This window comes from Sinocyclocheilus anshuiensis, unplaced genomic scaffold, assembly GCF_001515605.1.
Source record: "Sinocyclocheilus anshuiensis isolate Anshui unplaced genomic scaffold, SAMN03320099.WGS_v1.1 scaffold2168, whole genome shotgun sequence".
Classification (NCBI taxonomy): Eukaryota; Metazoa; Chordata; class Actinopteri; order Cypriniformes; family Cyprinidae; genus Sinocyclocheilus; species Sinocyclocheilus anshuiensis.
In genome coordinates, this window is record NW_015546037.1 from 1186936 (window position 1) to 1206256 (window position 19321).

General features: G+C 36.2%; 4 protein-coding genes across 6 annotated transcripts in view; 1 reads left to right on the forward strand and 3 right to left on the reverse strand.

The window, feature by feature from the left end:
• The window catches only part of LOC107698872 (calsyntenin-2-like), a 56667-nt gene extending 55012 nt beyond the window's left edge, over positions 1-1655 (forward strand). Inside the window, exon 18 of the mRNA XM_016500009.1 lies at positions 1209-1655. Within this exon, the coding sequence (XP_016355495.1) occupies positions 1209-1379 (171 nt within the window). The 3' untranslated portion in view covers positions 1380-1655. The remainder of the gene's footprint in view (positions 1-1208) is intronic.
• Positions 1656-3347: 1692 nt separating this feature from the next.
• On the reverse strand, positions 3348-14928 carry LOC107698874 (SPRY domain-containing SOCS box protein 4-like). Of its 2 annotated transcripts, XM_016500013.1 has the most exons (5): positions 14691-14928; positions 10360-10428; positions 10126-10144; positions 5722-6574; positions 3348-4155 (listed from the first exon to the last, which is right to left on the reverse strand). In XM_016500013.1, the coding sequence occupies exons 4-5, from the start codon at positions 6437-6439 to the stop codon at positions 4028-4030; spliced, it is 846 nt and encodes a 281-aa protein (XP_016355499.1). In that variant the 5' UTR covers positions 6440-6574; positions 10126-10144; positions 10360-10428; positions 14691-14928; the 3' UTR covers positions 3348-4027. The 2 variants fall into 2 exon arrangements, with proteins under 2 accessions (XP_016355499.1, XP_016355498.1); XM_016500012.1 differs by lacking the exon at positions 10126-10144.
• Positions 14929-15011: 83 nt separating this feature from the next.
• LOC107698873 (zinc finger protein 501-like) lies at positions 15012-17109 on the reverse strand. Of its 2 annotated transcripts, none has more exons than XM_016500011.1 (3): positions 16893-17109; positions 16381-16566; positions 15012-16085 (listed from the first exon to the last, which is right to left on the reverse strand). In XM_016500011.1, exons 2-3 carry the CDS (start codon positions 16472-16474, stop codon positions 15052-15054), a joined length of 1128 nt encoding a protein of 375 aa, XP_016355497.1. In that variant the 5' UTR covers positions 16475-16566; positions 16893-17109; the 3' UTR covers positions 15012-15051. The 2 variants fall into 2 exon arrangements, with proteins under 2 accessions (XP_016355497.1, XP_016355496.1); XM_016500010.1 differs by having other exon boundaries at positions 16880-17109.
• Positions 17110-17957: 848 nt separating this feature from the next.
• On the reverse strand, positions 17958-19316 carry LOC107698856 (stonustoxin subunit beta-like; the record flags this gene model as incomplete). The annotated part of the gene is made up of 3 exons (XM_016499985.1): positions 17958-18913; positions 19117-19167; positions 19271-19316. Coding segments are annotated over 3 exons (642 nt in total), but the record flags the coding sequence as incomplete, so codon positions are not given.
• Positions 19317-19321: the final 5 nt, after the last annotated feature.

Here is a 19321-nt window from a genome sequence, read left to right on the forward strand (position 1 = left end):
GTAAATAAATATAGATTATGAGTCCTCATCAGCACAAAATCCTGTGAAAAAATATGAAAAGCAGAATTATAATCAACCAAATTAATATTGATTATTACAGATGAGCAAGATGTTCAATAGCCAAATTTGAAGCATGTTCACATTCCTCTTTTCCTTACAATGAAAGTGGATGGAGACCGGGGCTTTCAAGCTATAAAAAAAAAGGTAGTCCATATGATTCACTATATTCACTTAAGTTGTATGACAGCTATATTTGTGTAAAAGACTGATATTAATCTGTAATTTACTAAAAGTACCGCTTGACAGCTGTAGCCACCATTCATTGTAGGGAAACGAACAGCTTAGACATTCAGCTATAAATGTCCTCGTTTGTGGCCCTGGAAGAAAGTAGAGTAAATTATTTAGACATAAACTACATTTTTGGATGTACTACCCGTTTAAAGCAACTGTATGTATTTTTTTTTTTACTTTAAAATATCAGTTTCAAAGTCATTCTGATGGTACACAAATTTGTAATAAGGCTTGTGTTTATTACAGCTATCTATGGAAATTGCGAAGTTTTAATTCTCACTATTCTGACTTTTTTTCTCAGAATTGTGAGATATAAACTCGCAATTGCGAGTTATAAAGTCAGAAGTGTGATATAAACTCACAATTATGAGTTAAAAGGTCAGAATTGCGAGATATAAACTCACAATTCTGACTTTTTTCTCAGAATTGCGAGTCAATTCTGACTTTATAAGACAATTGCGAGTTATTAAGTCAGAATTGTGAGATATAAACTCGCAATTCTGAGAACATATCAGTCTTTTTCCCCCCTCAAATTTGGACTTTATAACAAGCAACTGCGAGTTGATATCTCACAGTTCTGAGCAAGAAAAAAAACAGATTTGCGAGAAAAAAGTCAGAATTGCGAGTTAAAAAGTCGCAATTACCTTTTTTTCAGGTGGCGGAAACGGGCTTACATAGCTATCCACTGTAATTACGACAGTAATATACCGTATGTACGACAGTGAATTTCACCTGCTTGACTGTAGGTGGCTCCAAAGTCGCAAAAATACACAAAAACTACATACAGTTGCTTTAAGATTCTTCATTCTTGTCTCATTTTTCAGTATTTCGTTTAAATGACTCTGAACGAGGGTAAGCAGATAAATGGAAAGAATTCGAATAAGTTTATCACAGCAGATTAATTTGATTCATTTTAGAGCTTTCAGGAGCTTCAGTCAGCAGAAGTAACTGAGGAGGAAGAGGAAGAAGACGAGGAAGAGGACTGTGATATCTCTAGTACCGACTCAGACAGCGATGAAGAGGAAACTACCACGTCTTTCATACATCATCAAACAAGGATGCAATGGGGAACATCAACATTACACTGATGAAAACACATTCACACAAACACAACGCTCTACCTGTAGCATTCTAGTGACCTGCAATACACGCGAGTTGACGTGCAAACACACTTCGAAAGACTTTGAAACAGCTCTGATCCTTTGTGATACTGTTTTTGGTGTGAGGTGACAAACTAATAAAAGTCCTGCATCCCGTCTGATCCCTTTACACTCTCTGTCTCTACCGCTGGAGGACAAAAACAAAATATGAGACAGTGAAGTCACAGAAGAAACTCGAGCAGCCGCCTGTTCAGGCTTTTGATTAAAGGGGTCATATGATGCTGCTAAAAATAACATTCTTTTGTGTATTTGGTGTAATGAAATGTGTTTATGCGGTTTAAAGTAAAAAAAAACACAGGATTTGAGACTTTAGTCTTTGCAACTTTACAGATCTTCTTTATGCACCAAGAGCTTGTAACACTCCAAAGAGAAAGGAAAAATTTAAATCGCATCATATGACCCCTTTAAAGGGAGTTTCTTTTTTGAGGCCTCTACAGTGCATCTCGTTTTCTCTCAGACCCGTTTGATGTGAAATGATCGTCCTTTCATAATAACCCTGAAATTAATCTCTAATAACTGGCGTCCTGGAATACGTTTTTATAAATCTGTGCGTGCACCTTTTTAATGTAGTCTTTCTCCGTCTGTCTCTCTTCTGTGTAACATGGCAGTGTGTTTGTGTGGGAGTGCTTTTGTAAATGACTGTTCTTTCATTATGAAGTGCAAATGAATGGGTTGTATGTTTGTACATCTTACCGACTAAACAGAATTTGCTCCTTTTTGTGGTCGCTGCTGCACTTTCTTTACATGGGTCAATAAAATAACTGTTTTAAGAAATTGGTCGCCTCGTTTTCACTCATTAACAAAGCTGGCAAATGTCTGCTATACTGGAATTTAACCACAATAAAATATATTAAAGTCGAACTGGCACTTCTGCTGCGACGCCCTGAACGAGCACAAGGTAAATGCGTAAAACAACAGCGACATCTAGTGGTGCGTCATGTGTAGCACGTTGATATCAGATTACTGTGTTCTCAAATTTCATAAATGTCAGACTGGGGCAAGTTGTCACATTAAAAACAATTATAGGGGAATACAAACGGATTAAAAAAACACTTTATACATATAATACATTTTTAAAGACATCTTTGTTTTACTTTAGATACTAACTTTAGGTCACTCAAACTGGTTCCATAACAGGAGTATGTAGTAGTAATGATGATGATGATAATAATATCAATCTGATACATTAAAAAAAAGACTCCAGATTCCCATTGACAACTTACCCCATAGTGTGTCAAAATTCTAATTGTAGGTAAAACACACACACACACACACACACACACACACACACACACACACACACACACACACCCCCAAACCCACATGATAAGCTAAACAATGAAAACGTTATTTGATAGTAATATTTGCAATTAATATTTTACTAATCATATAAACATCTTTATAATAAATATTATTCTTAATATTAAATGTATATTAAATAAAACATGAACTGTAAATATATATACAAAAAACAATTTTACAGCAAATAACTACATAAAATCGCTATTTCCTTTTTAAAATACAGTGCTGTGATGCAGTTTTGAATGCTATTCTTAAAAAAAACACAAAAAAAACAAGACGCCATTGATGCGTAAACAAAATAATATAAAATTGAAACCTGGGGCCTGTTTCATAAAACAATTTTACCAAATAAGCCAGGCTTATTTCAGTTAGTCTGACTTATTTGGAACCAAATCAACTGACAATAACTCAGACTAACTGAAATAAACCTGGCCCATTTGGTCAACTTTTTTTTTTATGACCATAATAAATAAAATCCATTCCGTTAGTCAAAACTAATCTGAAAACGCACTTACAAACAAGTCGCCACATTTGTCAAACATTTGATTTTTAAAAGCAAGTGAGACTACAGAAGTAAAAGAGGAGCAGACAGGGTTTGGCTTTGGAGTTTTATTTTTATTCACATTTCAAAGGTCACAAAAGAACAAAGTCGTGTCTGCCGTCTTGCGGGTTTCTGTTTGATCCTTGAAAAAGACAAGCATCCATTTCATATAAAAATCAGATCTGTAAAAAACGCTGCGGCACATTTCTAAATCGCGTTTATATGCTAAAAACATCTGAAACCGATTTAATCAGCTTTGTCATGATCACAAACGAAATAAACTCATAATAAACACGAACGGAAAAAGATTTTAAAAGATCTCAGGCACTGCGGATATGTATTAGTTAAGACTGGTGAAAGAATAAGGACCTGTTTTTCTGGAATGAAACGCATTAGTCTAATATAATTATGTTGGATTTATGTCCAGAAAACTAGGTCCTTAGTGTTTAGATAAAAGTGAAGTTAAAAGCAAAATCATCAGCTCTTAAGGAAATGATTTGCATGGAAGACATGAACTTGAGTCATTCTCACATACAAATAAAAACACCTTCTCATTAGTCACCTCATAATCATGTATAAAACCAGATATACTTGTTGTCCGGCTGGTCAAATCTGTCCTTCCCTACGACACTTAATTAAAGTCTGTGCACAGCACAAAGCCTCTACAGCCCTGCAGATCATCTCCGAGTGCGTTTTCAGTTAACGCCGGTGATTTTTTGGCTGTGTGTGTCTCTCATTGGTACTGCAGGTAGTTCTTGAGCGTCTGTGGCAGTGGCAGAGACTGGATGTGATGGATTCGGTGGCGTCCCAGAGCCTGTCGTGCCGCCCTTCTGCATAGCTCCATCAACGGCAGAGGTTCAGCTGCGGGACAGAGCAGAGGTCAGTTAGGGTCAAGGGTCAAAGACCTCAAGCGATCATGTGAAAACACTCGTTAGGACTTCAAAGACCAGCACTGATTCTAGATAAGCTGAATGATTCAGGTCGTGACGCTGCAAAAGAATCGTTAAAAAAAAAGAGCCAATCACAAGTTACTTATAGAAGGAATGTAAAAAGGGGGGAAATCAGTTTGAATAACATTTGTTTGAACTATAATTTACTTTTTAAATATAGTGTTAAAAACAGTGACAAAGCAATGTGAGGCATCAGTGGAACTTGAGAACTGACTGTAAACACTACCTGTTGAAAGTTTGGGGTCAGTATGATTTTTTTTTTTTTTAAAGAGAATAATACTTTTATTCAGGAAGGATGCATTAAATTGTTCAAAAGTGGCAGGAAAGACATTTATAATGTTACAAAATAATTATATTTCACTTAAATGCTGTTCTTTAAAACTGAACTAAGTACGTTATCGTTTTCAGAAAAATATTAAGCAGCAAAAACTGTTTTGTGGTAACTTTGATAATATTAAGAAAATCTGCATATTAGAATGATTTCTGAAGGATCATGTGACACTGAAAACTATGCTGTAATGATGCTGAAAATTCAGCTTTGCATCACAGGAATCAATTACATTTTACATTTATATTACATTTATTCATTTAGCAGATGCTTTTATCCAAAGCGACTTAAAATTGAGAAATACAATTAATTCATCATAGAGAGGCAAATAAACAGTGCTCATAATTTTAAAATAATCAAACAGAAAACAGTTCCTTTAAATTGTAATAATATTTCATAATACTACTGTTTATTGAATTTTTGATCAAATAAATGCAGCCTTGATGAGCATGACAGACTTATTTCAAAAACACAGAAAAAAAAAACAATCATACCAACCCCAGACATCTTAACAGTAGTGTATACTGGCATAAGAAAAAAAAAAAGAAAAGAAAAGTGATCCTGCAGCACAGCAAGTGAATTTTATAAATTAGGTGTGACTTGCATATCCAAACATATTTAGATCAACTATAAGTGTGCTTTTTGGAGAAGAAAAAAAATGAATAAAATGCTACTTATTTCTGTAAATTCACAGTCAGTGTTGCAACCATGCAAAACCCCCATTACATTGCCTTTTCAGAGAAGTTTGGAAATATGCTTGTGTGCATCGTGACAACAATATGGGAATAAGTTCATCGGTGCATAATTTCTAAAAACTGCTATTACAGAAAAGCACTAGATCTGTTGCACGTAAACATGTTGTTCCCAGTTACTATGAGTGGTTGCGCAATTACTCTCATCATGAAGCAACAGCAAAGCTATGATGAGCATCTCTAAAGAGCTGGATTGAAATCAACATACACTGAAGTGAAGTGACGTAAAGCCAAGTATGGTGACCCATACTCAGAATTTGTGCTCTGCATTTAACTCATCCAAGTGCACACACACCGTGAACACACACACACGGAGAAGTGCCCAAGGATGGCGATTATGGAAAACATGAGACAAGCAGGGAAAACGGAAGTAGCAAAACCTGAAAACGATACGTACGGTCTAATCCGTTGATGTAGGTCATGGTGACCTCGCAGTGACCCCACACGGCGCTGACGATTGGGTACAGCCTCTTCCCTTTCAGCCCACGAAACGCTACGCCCAGGTAGTTCCCGTCGGCGCAGAATCCCAGCGTTCCCTCGTCCATGTCCAGAACCACCAGTATCTCTTCAGGCACCGAGAACGTCCCTTCATCCTCCTCATCCTCGATAAACTCCGGGTACGACGGCGCCGGGCCGGTCCGGCTCTTCCTGTCGTGGTAAAGTCGACCCCGTCCAAAGTCCCAACCCCAGGATTCGGCGTCGCTACCGACTAGCGCGGAATATCCGACGGCTCGCAAGGGAGCCGAAGAAGTCGCGACCCCGACTATGGCATGCGTGCCGCGTTGCCGTACGGGCCAGCGCAAAGTCCAAGCGTGCAAACCGCGGGTAAAGCCTACTTTTCCCCGCACGCAGTCCGTGCTTTGGGCCACCGGGTGGCGGTGGAACGTGAGCCGGTCGTCGTCTTTGATGAAGAGGTTGAGCGAGCGGTCGTCTGGATTCCAGGCGTGCTGATGCTGGATTTCCGGTCCCGCCGGCGGCATGTCCAACAGCAGCTCCAGACGGGCCGGTAACGGGACGCCGCGGCTACGGAGCGACGCACACACCGGCGGATACGCCAGCTCGCTTGTCTCCGGCTCATCTGCGGCTTTCACCACACCCGACACCCTCTGCCCCATCACGGCCCAGCCACGGGCATCAACAACCACAGCCGGGGTTACCTCATGAGCGGGACGGACCGGAGAGCAGCAGCCAATCAGAAGAGACGACACGGTCCCATGCGCGAGAAGAAGTCCAGAGCGGAGTGGGCGGCACTGTAGAGTAAAACGAAAGAGCGTAAGGAAGTATGTTGTGACTTTTAAAGACGCGGTGTTTTGTTTTGTATTGCTGCACTTTAATCAAACAAATCGCAGACTAGGTGTGTCCATTTTGAGTACACCTTGGACTCTCACGCACAATGACGTCATGATCCCTGACATATCAATAAACAACAGAGCAAGGGCTTATTTTTGCTGGTTTGCACAGAACAGGGAGAAACAGAGGCACAAAATTAGGATAAGCTACTTAATATTGAAAGCAATTTCAAACTTCTTTTGAATACGGTATTTTTTTTTTTTTAAATATACACTACTATTCAAAAGTGTTTTAATGTTTGTCGAGATAAGTTTCTTCTGCTCACCAAAGCTACATTTATTTGAATGAAAACAGTAAAAATTGTAATATTATAAAATATTATTACAATTTGAAATAGCTGTTTTGTATTTGAATATATTTTAAAATGTAATTTATTTCTGTGATCAAAGCTGAATTTTCACATGATCCTTCAGAAATCATTCTAATATGATTTCCTGCTCAGTTTCTTACTATTATCAATGCTGAAAACAGCTGTGCTGCTTAATATTTTTGGGGTAATCATGAAAATTTGTTTCATGATTCTTTGATGAACAAAGTTTATTCAGCATTTATTTGAACTAGAAATCTTTTGTAACCTTATAAAAGTCTTTACTGTCAAATTTGATCAATTCAAAAAGTTACGAGCCCCAATACTTTTAAACTGTAGTTTAGCTATCAGATTATATAATCTAGGCCTGGGCGATAAAATGGTATCGATATTTATCGACGGTACACCTTCTTCGATAACGATATAACAATTTTTTCGATATAGTGCATGATATAGGCACGTGCTATGAGTGACGCAGACCGCACACACAAACACGAACACATGCTGAAATGAGTGCTGTGCCTGTCTGTGATGAGGAGATTGTGAATAAAGAATGAATATTAGTCGAATTTAAAATAAACATTTGAATGTTAGGTGTGCATCAGGGAGCGTCATCAGTGGCGCAGCGAGATGTGGTGATGATGTAAGTGACATTGTTGCATCCCACGAGACGTGCCGCTGCTGCGTTATTCATTCAAAATATTAGAGAAATACAGAAGCTCAATGCGGAGAAGATCTGGTTTATTCCTTTTCACTGCGTCTCATATGTTTTAAATGCAATCTGTGTGAATGGCGCTTCGGCTCTTTGGATTAAGCAATGCATAAATACATGATGCTGTTTTGTTCACAATTGTTTATGCAATTTACAAAATTTACGAAAATTTGATTTCTATGAGTTAATTTAGGCACGTTTTTTTTATAGTTACTTCCTTGCTTTGACAATTTAAATGCGCTGCATTATTTTGCTCATTGTGGCCTCGGAAGACAAGACAAAAGTTTCCTTAATTACCTATTTAATTTAGTTACCTATTTAATCTGCATATAAAACATTAGAAATTAGATATTTGTTTAATTTTTATTTTGTGTTTGATTGTTAAAACAAAAAATATTTGTTGTTCGTCTCAATAAATTGGGTTACTTTAAAAATACAGTGGTTAAACTTAAAAAACTAATTCTATTGCTCTGTTTTAAAAAAAGATTATTAAAAATGTCAATAATTATCGATACCGAATGATATGAAACATTATATCGTTGATAAATTTTTTAGCTATATCGCCCAGCCCTAATATAATCTATATTTTATATATATAATAATATATAAGCTATATTTTTTCATTTTCTTAAAAAAAAATAATAAAAAATACACGATAAATGTACAAAAAAAATACAAAAATTGTTATTTATATCAATATGAATCATTTATACAGTATAACAGATTTGAAAACGTAATGCAATACAACATTTAATCAAATAAAAATAATTTAGCTCAAAACTTAGTTCTACCCAGTATGGCTTCAGGCTTAAAACAGGAAAAGGCAAAGTATAGAAAACGTAAAGAAAAGCAGTGGGCACTTCACTAGACTAAGATTAGTTTTCACACCCTCTGAAGGAGCCGCTTGCACTCACACTCTACCGGGAGACTGACAGAATCTCTCCTGAACCTGAGAAGACTGCGCTTTCAAAAGAGCATGTGTATGGGAAGTGAATATTCCCTCCGGAGCTCCAAAGAAAGAAACACCAACACACAAACGTGCAGTCAGGGCCAAAAAGCAGTCTTGCACCGTTCAAAACCTAGTCCAGTAACTTATTTTCTCCAGAAAATGAGTAACATTTGTCGCATCCGTTACAAATGAATCGGACTTATTCCAGCTAGTTCTGTTAGTGAACGGAGATCCCAGGAGCCAAACCCTTCTCAGGAAATGAGCTGGACTGGTCTAAACCAAACAAACACACTCACATCTTAATAAACTAAGACAGCAAGATAAAATAAAGAACAGAAAGTGATGAGAAAAGAAAACTGTTATTTCTATGACAATCAAAAGTTAAATGTCACCCAAAACGCAGCAACTAAACATGAAAGTTTATAAAAGGAGTGCTAGTAAAGAGAAAAGATGAGATGTCATTGCAAGGGGATGGGAAGTTAGTGTTTCTAATGAAAGATTATGAAGGCACATGAATTAAAAAAAAATATATAAGAATTGTACATTTTGAAAAGATGGTGACTAACATTTAAATATTAAGAAATTAGGACAGCCATAAATATCTGTATTGCAATTTTACATTTACATTGCAAAATCAATTATTTTTATTACTATTATTAATTTTCTTTTTCTTTTTTACTATATCTTTATTAAACATTTCTATTTGTTACTACTACTTCTTGTTTTTATTTTAATTATAATAAAAATTACAATTAATATTAAAATCAGGCCTATTATTATTATTGTGATATTGATATACAAATAATTTTAAGAATTTAATAAATAACTTTAATGCACTACTATTAATAATAATAATAACAATAATAAACAACAGCAAATATATTATTATTGTTATTTTTATTATTATTTTTCTTAAATACTCAATTTTTTTACCTTTTCTTATATCTTTAAGATTTTTAATTTATTACTACCACAACTTTTACTAATTATTGTTTTTATTTTAATTAATTAATGATTATAATTAATGATTAATATTATTATTGTGGTTGTGATATTGATATATAAATAATTTTAATAATTTAATAAATATTATCAACAACAACAACAACAAATATATTATTGTTATTATTATAATATTGGTATATAAATTACAAAATGTTTGGCCAGCCCTACAAACTAGCACAGCGAATAAATAAATACATACATAAATAAACAAACAAATCCAACTGCTTAGAAAAGTAACAGCACACCTCTCCTCAACAAGACACATTACTAGAGGAATCATTCGTGTCTGGAGCACAAACAGTGCAGCATGAGTTACTAAAGCTCAACGCTAAGTTCTAGAGGTGTGTTCAGATCACTAACTATGAGCATAGTAATGAGAGAGATATGAAGAATAAGAGATTTGATCATATAAACATCTCCACACAACTAACAGAAGACAACACACACACACACACACAAGAACAAAGTCTGAGCTTACCCTCCATGCATTGCTGCCTCTGTCAGCATAGAGCAGGAGAAAAGAGAGAAAATGAAAGAGAAATGAAAGGGGTAAAGCAGTTCACAGTGGAGTGATTCCAAAGCTGCTCTCCTCCCTCCACGAGCACCAAAAACATGACTTTCCGCTGCTCGCTCTCTCTCTACTCCCTCATGACGATGGTGATTCACTGGAATAAACTGTGGTGTAAGTGTGAATAACTGAGCAAACACTCACCTTCCTGATCACTGCAGGACTGAAGGAGGATCCACGTCAGCCGGACGACTTTTATTAAGCCTTGAACTCCTGCACAGAGACAAAGAAGAGTTCTGTTAGGAGAAACGCTACCTGTGCCCAGCCAGAACCAGGAAGTGAGAATTTCATCGGTCAGGCACACACACACACAAACTTTTATCTCATGCAGAAAAATAAGGTTATCATTTTCCATTTTTATGTAAGCTAGGAGTTTAAAAATTAACTGATTATTTATTTTCCTTTTTTGTGAACAAACAATGTTTGTTATATTATAATGTGTTAGCGAAATGTGTCCTGAGCAAGCTGTGTACCCAACATCCCCCCAATTACAGTGTTTGTGAGTCACTTTCATAAGGCAAACATTGACCCACTGGCTAGTCAGCTAGTAAGAGTGAGCAGTCGTGCACGTCTGAGTGGACACTCCAGCAGCTGGTCAAGCATGACTACAGGACACCTGCATTATTCATGGTTCTAGTGTTCTACATTAAAAACGTATATCGAAAACAGTCAGATCTACATTGATGTGATGCAGCTGTGACACAAAAGAGTTTATAGATCACTGACCCAGATTTGAGTACAGCTGTGGTCGTGACAGATCCCATCCCAACTTTAATTAAATAAATAAATTGTAAATGAAATAAATTAGACAAATGCATGAATTCTTATTTGTTCCATAAATAATAATAATAAATGTTTTTTTTCCTCTAATTTATGTCAGTACCAAAAACAAGAAAGCTTAAAATGCAATGAAATACAATAAATAAACTCTGTTTGTGCTTAAAAGCAGTCATACACAATAAAAAGTCATTGCGAGTCATAAACACAATAAAAATGTTGTATTAGTGAAGAAAGTTGTATTATACTGTGCATTGGGGGTGCACAATGCATGAAAATAAAACCGAAATCATAATATGGCTTTATATTAAATTAAATAAATAAATGAGCTGTATCTTTCAAAATGAAGAACATAAAACAATTATGGTTTAACATTTGAATAAGAGGAAATTAAGACAGCCACAAATATTATATTGTAAATACTGTAAAGCTGTAATTCAAAAAAAAATTGTTAGCATTTTTTTCTTAAATACTTGTTTTTTATTTTACAGTAACATTACAATAGTAGGCTATTTCTTATTGTTTTATTTAATACTAATAATTATTATTATAATACTTAACAGCAACAATACTAATAATATTTAATAATATTAATACTACTATTATTATTATTAGCCATTGATAATATATCACAAAACTTTGACCAAACTGTGCAGAAAACCTAGAATTTGCTTTACAATTGCACTTTAAATTTGCAATTGCAATTTTTATTAATCTATAAATCAATAAAGAAACAAGCAAATACATTTTTCCCCAAATTGTGCCGCATTTTCTGCATAGCACTGATTTAGCAAAATTGTCTGTATTAACTTTAGATGTTAAAACTTCATGTACAAGAGCACCACATGTGGTCAGTGACTCCATCAGCGTGACTTTAACAGCCAGTCACAATAAAGTTCAAAGGTCAGACAGAGATCAACATCAGGTCAATGAAGACCCCTAAAGCATTAAGCTAGATTATTTTTGTGTGTGTGTTTCCGTGACGACTTTGTCCTCCGTTTGACCCCAATGCAGAGAACACGTCTTTGCATGACCCATAAAAAAAAGTTGAAAATAGAACGAGATGAAAGAAAGAGGAAGAGGAAACAGTAGCTACTGAGACTTCCTGCTTCCCTCTCTCCTTCTGAGCATGCTCAAAAAAAGTGCTTGAGCTTGACCTCAGCTGGAAGGAGAAATCAACAGCGCTGGAGTTTTACAGCAGAAGAAAGAAGCTAAGAAAATGAATTCATGAGGCGATTCGGTTGAGTGGACGGTCAAATCTTTAACAGCAACAGGTGAAAGCAAGAGTCTACTGATTTTTCACTATTAAGAGTGAAAGTTGCTGTATTTAAACACATTACTGCATCTGAAAACAGTAAAAGATCAGTGTTTACACATTAACGGTTTTCATTAACATTAAAGGGTTAGTTCACCCAAAAATTTAAATTAGCCCATAAATTTCTCACCCTCAAGTCATCCTAGGTGTATATGACTTTCTTCTTTCAGACGAATCCAGTCGGGAGTTATATAAAAAATTGTCTTTGATCTTTCAAGCTGTTTAATGCCACTCAGCGGGTGTTGCATGCATCAGTCCAAAAGAAGTTAAATAAAAAGCGCCCATCCATTAAAAATAAAAAGTGTCTCACACGGCTCCGGGGGGGTGAACAAAGGCCTCCTGTAGCGAATCGATGCGTTTTTCTAAGAAAAATATCCATATTCAAAACGTAATAATCACTTTAAAGTAGCTTGCGCTCACAGTCCTACACGGAAGCAGCTTCGGGCTGATGACGTATGAGTTCAGCATTGCACATGTGCCGGTGAGTCTCGTGAAAACCAACGTTTGTGTCATCCTCCCGGAGCTGCGTCCATGTACAACTGTTGGCGCAAGCTACATTAAAGTGATTATTACGATTTGAATATGGATATTTTTCTTACAAAAACGCATCGATTCGCTACAAAAGGCCTTTGTTCCCCCCCCCCGGAGCTGTGTGAGACACTTTTTTTTAATGGATGGGCACTTTTTATTTAACTTATTTTGGACTGATGCATGCAACACCCGCTGAGTGGCATTAAACAGCTTGAAAGATCAAAGACCATTTTTAATATAACTCCCGACTGGATTCGTCTGAAAGAAGAAAGTCATATACACCTAGGATGACTTGAGGGTGAGTAATTTATGGGCTAATTTTCATTTTTGGGTGAACTAACCCTTTATCACAAGCCCAGGTGACCAAACACTTACATTTAAAAAGTGGATGAATTTCACAATGCATGTCAAAAATAAATAAATAAAAACATTTCTGGATCATATTTCAACCCCAAAATATTAATTGTATATTTCATAATGAAATTTAAGCCTATTATTATTTCGATTTTTTTTCAGTGCTGTCATTATTTTAATTAAAATTACATATTTTCATGAATTCGTTTTAATGCAATAAATTTATAACAATCAAAATAAAATGTATAAATAATATAAAATATTATTATTATTAATCTGGATTCCTGAAAATATAATTTTACTATTATAAATAATAAATGTAATATGTTTAAATAAAATTAAATAAATATAACATCAATAATTGAATGTGCTAGTCATGAAAAGTGCAAACGTCTCAATGCAGAAAACTAATGACAGTCTTTTTCTACAGCTTACAACTCTTTTAAGCAAAACGACAGTTCATACGGTCCATAACAACCAAAGGACAAGACAACACCATCAAACAACCCTTAAGACTAAATTCAAAGTCAGATCAAGTGGTCAGTATGAAAATACTGTGTCTCCTTGTGTTGCACAGAAGAAAGAAAGTCATACAGGTTTATAGTGACATGAGGATGAGTATAAGATTACAGAATATACATTTCATTATTCCTTTGTAGTGTGTATGCTACTTTTGATTGACATATATGCCAAGTCTTTATTTGATAAACTTACCTTTTGATCATTAAAGGGCACAAAGCTGGAACCCTTTGTTTAAACTCAAACAAACACATGTACACACACGTCTCAGAGCTTGTTTGCATAAGGGTTGAGTAAGGTATCCATAATGAATAACGAACATATGCAAATTCTATAGGTAATAGGAAGAGGGCACGATTTTAAAGACAAAAACAGATGAGACAAAGGGAACGGAAAGAACTTTGCAGAAGTGACAATGGCCCCAAACTAGGAAACAACATCATTCAGTATCTGAATCACTGCTGACATACACAAAAGACGAAATCAAAAGCTTTTAATAGAGTTCACCTCTGATTAGTTCATGCATTTCACAATATTCAGAATCTGAGGCAAATAAAGAAAGGGTACGGGAAAGAAAAAGCGTGATTAGATCATCTCTGAACCTCTTTCCACTGTGACCTTTACACGTAAACACTGAAGATGACACACAAACCTATTTTCAAAACATACTATTTCATGTGCATTGCCTGACAGACAACTTTTGTTCATTTTCTTTCCCCCATAATAACCGTTAAACTGCGCATAAACATGTCTGTGCAAGCGAAACAATGAGTTTTAAAGGTACATAAGGCCAAATATGTTGCTGGCATGTGGCGGAATTAAAATGCCTGAATATTTTCATCATAAAATCATGTATAACATGGTCCAGAACCAGAATACACAATCGCAATACGACCCAATACTGGTCTGTGGTTTCAGCTGCTTTGAAACAATCTAAAGCACAAACACAAACAAACCAGCCACGCGCTGCTCTACTTACTCTCGCGAGAATCCCTCGGAGCTTCGGCGCAGACAAAAACACTCGCCGCGAGTGTCGAGATTTGCACTTTTACACTGTATACGTGTGTGTATAACACGGGGAATTTCTATAAAACAAACTTGAACGCTAAAAATGAACGAGTCCGCGTTCTCTCGGTCGCATCCGGCGGGGAGGAGCAGAGCGCGCAGACGGCTTTTGTTCGGCGAGCTAGCTGGTGCGTGACGTCACGCAAGGCCAGTGCGAGCTGATTGGCCGCGTCGACGCGAGGGCGGTGACGAGAGCACGAACGCTCCGCTAGTGATGATTACGTAACTTGCATTACTTGTAATGAGTTACCCCCAACACTGCACCTGAAAACTAACTAACTGGAGGAATGGATTGGACTCGATGGAAAATGCTTTTTCATATGAAGCACTAAAGAGTTTGAATGTCTAAAACTCTCTCCACACTGAGTACAGCTGTACGGCTTCTCTCCGGTGTGAATCCGTTCATGTGATTTCTGTTGTGAGAACTGAGGGAATCTCTTGTCACAGTATGAGCACTTGTAAGGTTTTTCTCCAGTGTGAATTCTTTGGTGGTATTTCAGTTGGCCAGCTGTAGTAAAGCTCTTTCCACACTCACTACACACGTGATCTTTCTCACCGGTGTGTATTTTCTGATGCCGATTACAACTGACCAACAGTGGAAAACTCTTCCCACAATAAGAACACACATAAGGCCTCTCGTTTGTATGGTTTATCAGGTGTTTTTTCAGATTTGATGATGAATTAAACTCTTTACCACACTGATCACAGTTAAATGGCTTTTCTCCAGAGTGAACATGCATGTGATAATTGAGAATAGATGATTGTTTGAAACTCTTTCCACACTGAGTACATTGGTACGGCTTCTCTCCAGTATGCACTCGCTCGTGTGATTTCAGGTTTCCAGGATGAGAGAAGTTCTTGTCACAGTATGAGCACTTGTAAGGTTTTTCTCCAGTGTGAATTCTCTGATGCTGCTTCAGCTGTCCAACTGTAGTAAAGCTCTTCCCACACTCACAACACACGTGATCTCTCACTTCATTGTGTATTTTCTGATGCTGATTACAACAGTTAAGCCGAGAGAAACTCTTTCCACAGACAGAACACACATAAGGCTTCTCATCTGAATGAAGCTTCAGGTGAACTTTTAGATTTGATAACGAGGAATATTTTTTACCACACTGATCACAGTTAAACAGCTTTTCTCCAGAGTGGTGCCACATATGATTTCTGAGACCTGATTTAAGTCTGAAACTCTTTCCGCACTGTGAGCAGGTGTGCCGCTTTTTGGATTTTATTCTTTGAGTTTTGAAGTTACAACACTCCTCCTCCTCATTTAGTTCTTGTCTTTGCTCTTTCACCTCCATCCGATCTAAAATAAACATATTAAATAGTTAAAAACAGTTCAAGTGAACCTGATTTAAGAGCAGAAAGCAACAGTAGGTCTGTAAGTATCAGATTTTTGTAGTGCCAATGGTTAGTTCTGTCATTTGCTTGATAATACGATCAAAGTGTGGATGACAACTGCTATAGTTATGATGCATTTTCTGTATCATTTATCACTGATATATTGCTTATTATTTCACTGACACTACATCTGGTAAACATAAGCTTTACCTTTATGTTTCTCAGCCGTCAATAATAAAGACTCAAGAACAGACACCAACCTGTTCGTTCCTCAGCATCTTTATTATTCATTCCGGATGTTTCTGGATCGCTCATGTTATCAATCTCCTCTTTAATAAACTCCATCTTTACCATAGTGTGCTACAGAGCTAGAGTTCCTCTTCTGATGGGATGATGGGAATATTGCTAACCTTCACTGGTGGACTGTTGTGGGATGAGCACCAGATCTACCAAATTCAGAAACAATTTACACTGAATTACTTTCATTTTAGAGATTCACTCTATAGACAATATGAACAGACTGAATAGAGGTTAACAAAATAAATGATTATTCGATGCTTTAGTAGTTTACAGTACGGACAATGTACATTGCAACACAAACATCAATTCTTATATTTGTAATTAAATTATATTTCTACTAACATTAAGCCTTTAAATGAAATCGTCGCAATGATACAGAAGCGCACGCTTACTAAGAGCCTGTGAAAAACATATTACTAACATATTACACTGTGATTAGTAATAAACCGGGTCACATACTGCGTTTCATTACATTCGGATTTCAGTTCTCGAGCTGTTAATGTCCATAACCTCTGTAAATCTCACACCAGGCAAAAAATTAAGTATTTGATTTTCAATATTCCACATCCTCAGTCGAAATGGCCTTTCGGGGAGATCGCCTTAATCCGCGGAATTAAAAAAACAACAGTTTAAATCCACGGAACAGTTTAAAAGTATTCCTGTAACACTCTCTTCTGCGCATCCTCTGTTTGTTCTTTTGTGTTTGTGTGGCAAACTTGAAAACGCTTTATTGCATTACTGCCACCTATTGGACATTTCTGGTAACACACACACACACACATGCTGCATATAGGTACCGTATATAACCTTTTTTTATTCCAAGTCTGCAAACTTTAGTAATCCGCCCACTTCATGCTTCAAAATCTAGTCATTCGTTTTCGAAATTAAACTTTTTTGGCATTGTGTGAGATGTAGGCTACTAGTAAAAAGAATTCCTTGGAACCTTGGAAATGTTAGTTACAAATTAAATTCTTGTTCTACTTTTTTTGTTGACAGCTGCTTACTACTACTATACAAGAATGTCAGTTTTGTCTAGTTGAATGCTGTTGTTTATCACTTTTAGATACAGATATCAACAGCAGGTAAACGTTTGCTGAGATAAGTCAATACACAGACAGTATTATTAGTACACAGAAAAATAATATGCACAATTGCATGGATACAATACTTTTATTTTTATAGCAATATGTTACATGTAAACAGAAAAATTCACATTTGCATGCCCATTTAATACATATAAAGCAATATGCAGGGAAAACAAAATTGCCACAAAATGACATCCAGGTAAGCTCTATATATGCATCTCATTCAAGAAAACTACCGTAAAATAACATACCATATTCATAATCAGTGTTGGGGGTAACTCATTACAAGTAATGCGAGTTACGTAATCAGATTACTTTTGTCAAGTAACTAGTAAAGTAACGCATTACTTTTTTAATTTACAAGAAAATATCTGTTACTTTTTCAAAAAAGTAATGCGTTACTTTGTTTTCCCATTTATTGACTGACAGCTCTCCTGTCAATATTGTAATGCATTACTTTTAAAAGTAACTTTCCCCAACACTGTTCATTATACTGTATATGCTATAATTGCTTCCCATAAGAAGGCAGAATGCAAATGTGAAGTACGCATTTACATGCCCTAATAATATGCTCATGCAGGGTATAATACAAACATATAAAGACAATACACAGAGGTTATATTTGTTTATATAAACCCTCACCAACAAAAATAAATAAATAAATAAATAGAAAATCATGATTCAGAACCACAATAGCAAAGTCACAGCAGAAGGCTTTACTTTGAGAATCAGTTCACACAAAAATGAAAACGAATTGACAAGCTAAAGTTGACACCATTTGTCTTAATGATGAACTGCAGTCTTGGGTTTAATCGTACAGAGTACACAAGAACATAGTGAGTTTAGGAAATTTTGCTTGTCTTTTATTTGTGGGATTTGAGAATTCTCCTCTGCCCTATGATCCTGATAAATCCTTCTAAAATCCCAAATGCAGGGTAGAGGGGTTCAGTGAAAGTGGTCTGGACTCTGTGTAGTAGAGTCATTGTGTCAGAGACGCTGTAGAAGGACAGAGTTCCTGCTCTGTGATCCAGATACACTCCTATTCTAGAGGAATGGAAAGGAGAGAGATGGACTTGTTTATCATCATGTCTGACATAGAAAACATGATCACAGTGGGTCAGTCTCCAGGACTTGTTATTAAACCCAAGTCTGCAGTCATTACTTTGTCCTTTACGACCAATTCCTCTGTAGGAAACTGCTACAGACCAGTTGTTCCCACTGCACTCAAGCTCCCAGTAACAGCGACCATACAAGCCCTCTCTACACAGGACATTAGGAAAACAGTCAAATTGCTCTGGATGATCATATGATCTCTGGACTTCATATGAAAATGAAGCTTTTCTGTCCTTTTCTGTCAGGATGAGGCATTTGTGTGCAGTGTTTGGATCCAGGCGAATGTCACAGAAATCTAATAAAGATGGAGGGACAAATAAATATTCAAATTAAGTACTGTCCCCTACCAACCCCCTGCTCAAAATTACACATTTAATGATAACCAAAACCTGACACATTTATTTGATGTTTTTCAAAAGATAATTGAAATAGTTAACAGATATTTTTAACAATCATTCAGCAATTCTGTGAGGAATTAATGTATAAAACTCAACTTACACTGCGAAAAATCCTTTGGAGTTTTAGGTTCTGGAGACCCTAAAGAAGACACTAAAGAAGGGGAAAGAAACAATCAAATGGCTAATTTATAGATTCTAAAATATTAGGAATGAATCAACACCTTTTAAACTAAAAACTGTTTTTAAAAAAATACCGTCTTGAGATATTCTGGCTGTTTGCTGTTGACAGACGTCCTCCAAAACCT

Coding starts and splice junctions, on each gene's coding strand:
- LOC107698874 (XM_016500012.1), bottom strand. CDS start 6,439: ATGGGGCAGAGGGTGTCGGGTGTGGTGAAAGCCGCAGATGAGCCGGAG. Junction 4,156..5,721: donor CTACATCAACGGATTAGACC/GTACGTATCGTT, acceptor TCTGTCCCGCAG/CTGAACCTCTGCCGTTGATG.
- LOC107698873 (XM_016500011.1), bottom strand. CDS start 16,474: ATGGTAAAGATGGAGTTTATTAAAGAGGAGATTGATAACATGAGCGAT. Junction 16,086..16,380: donor AGATGCTGAGGAACGAACAG/GTTGGTGTCTGT, acceptor TGTTTATTTTAG/ATCGGATGGAGGTGAAAGAG.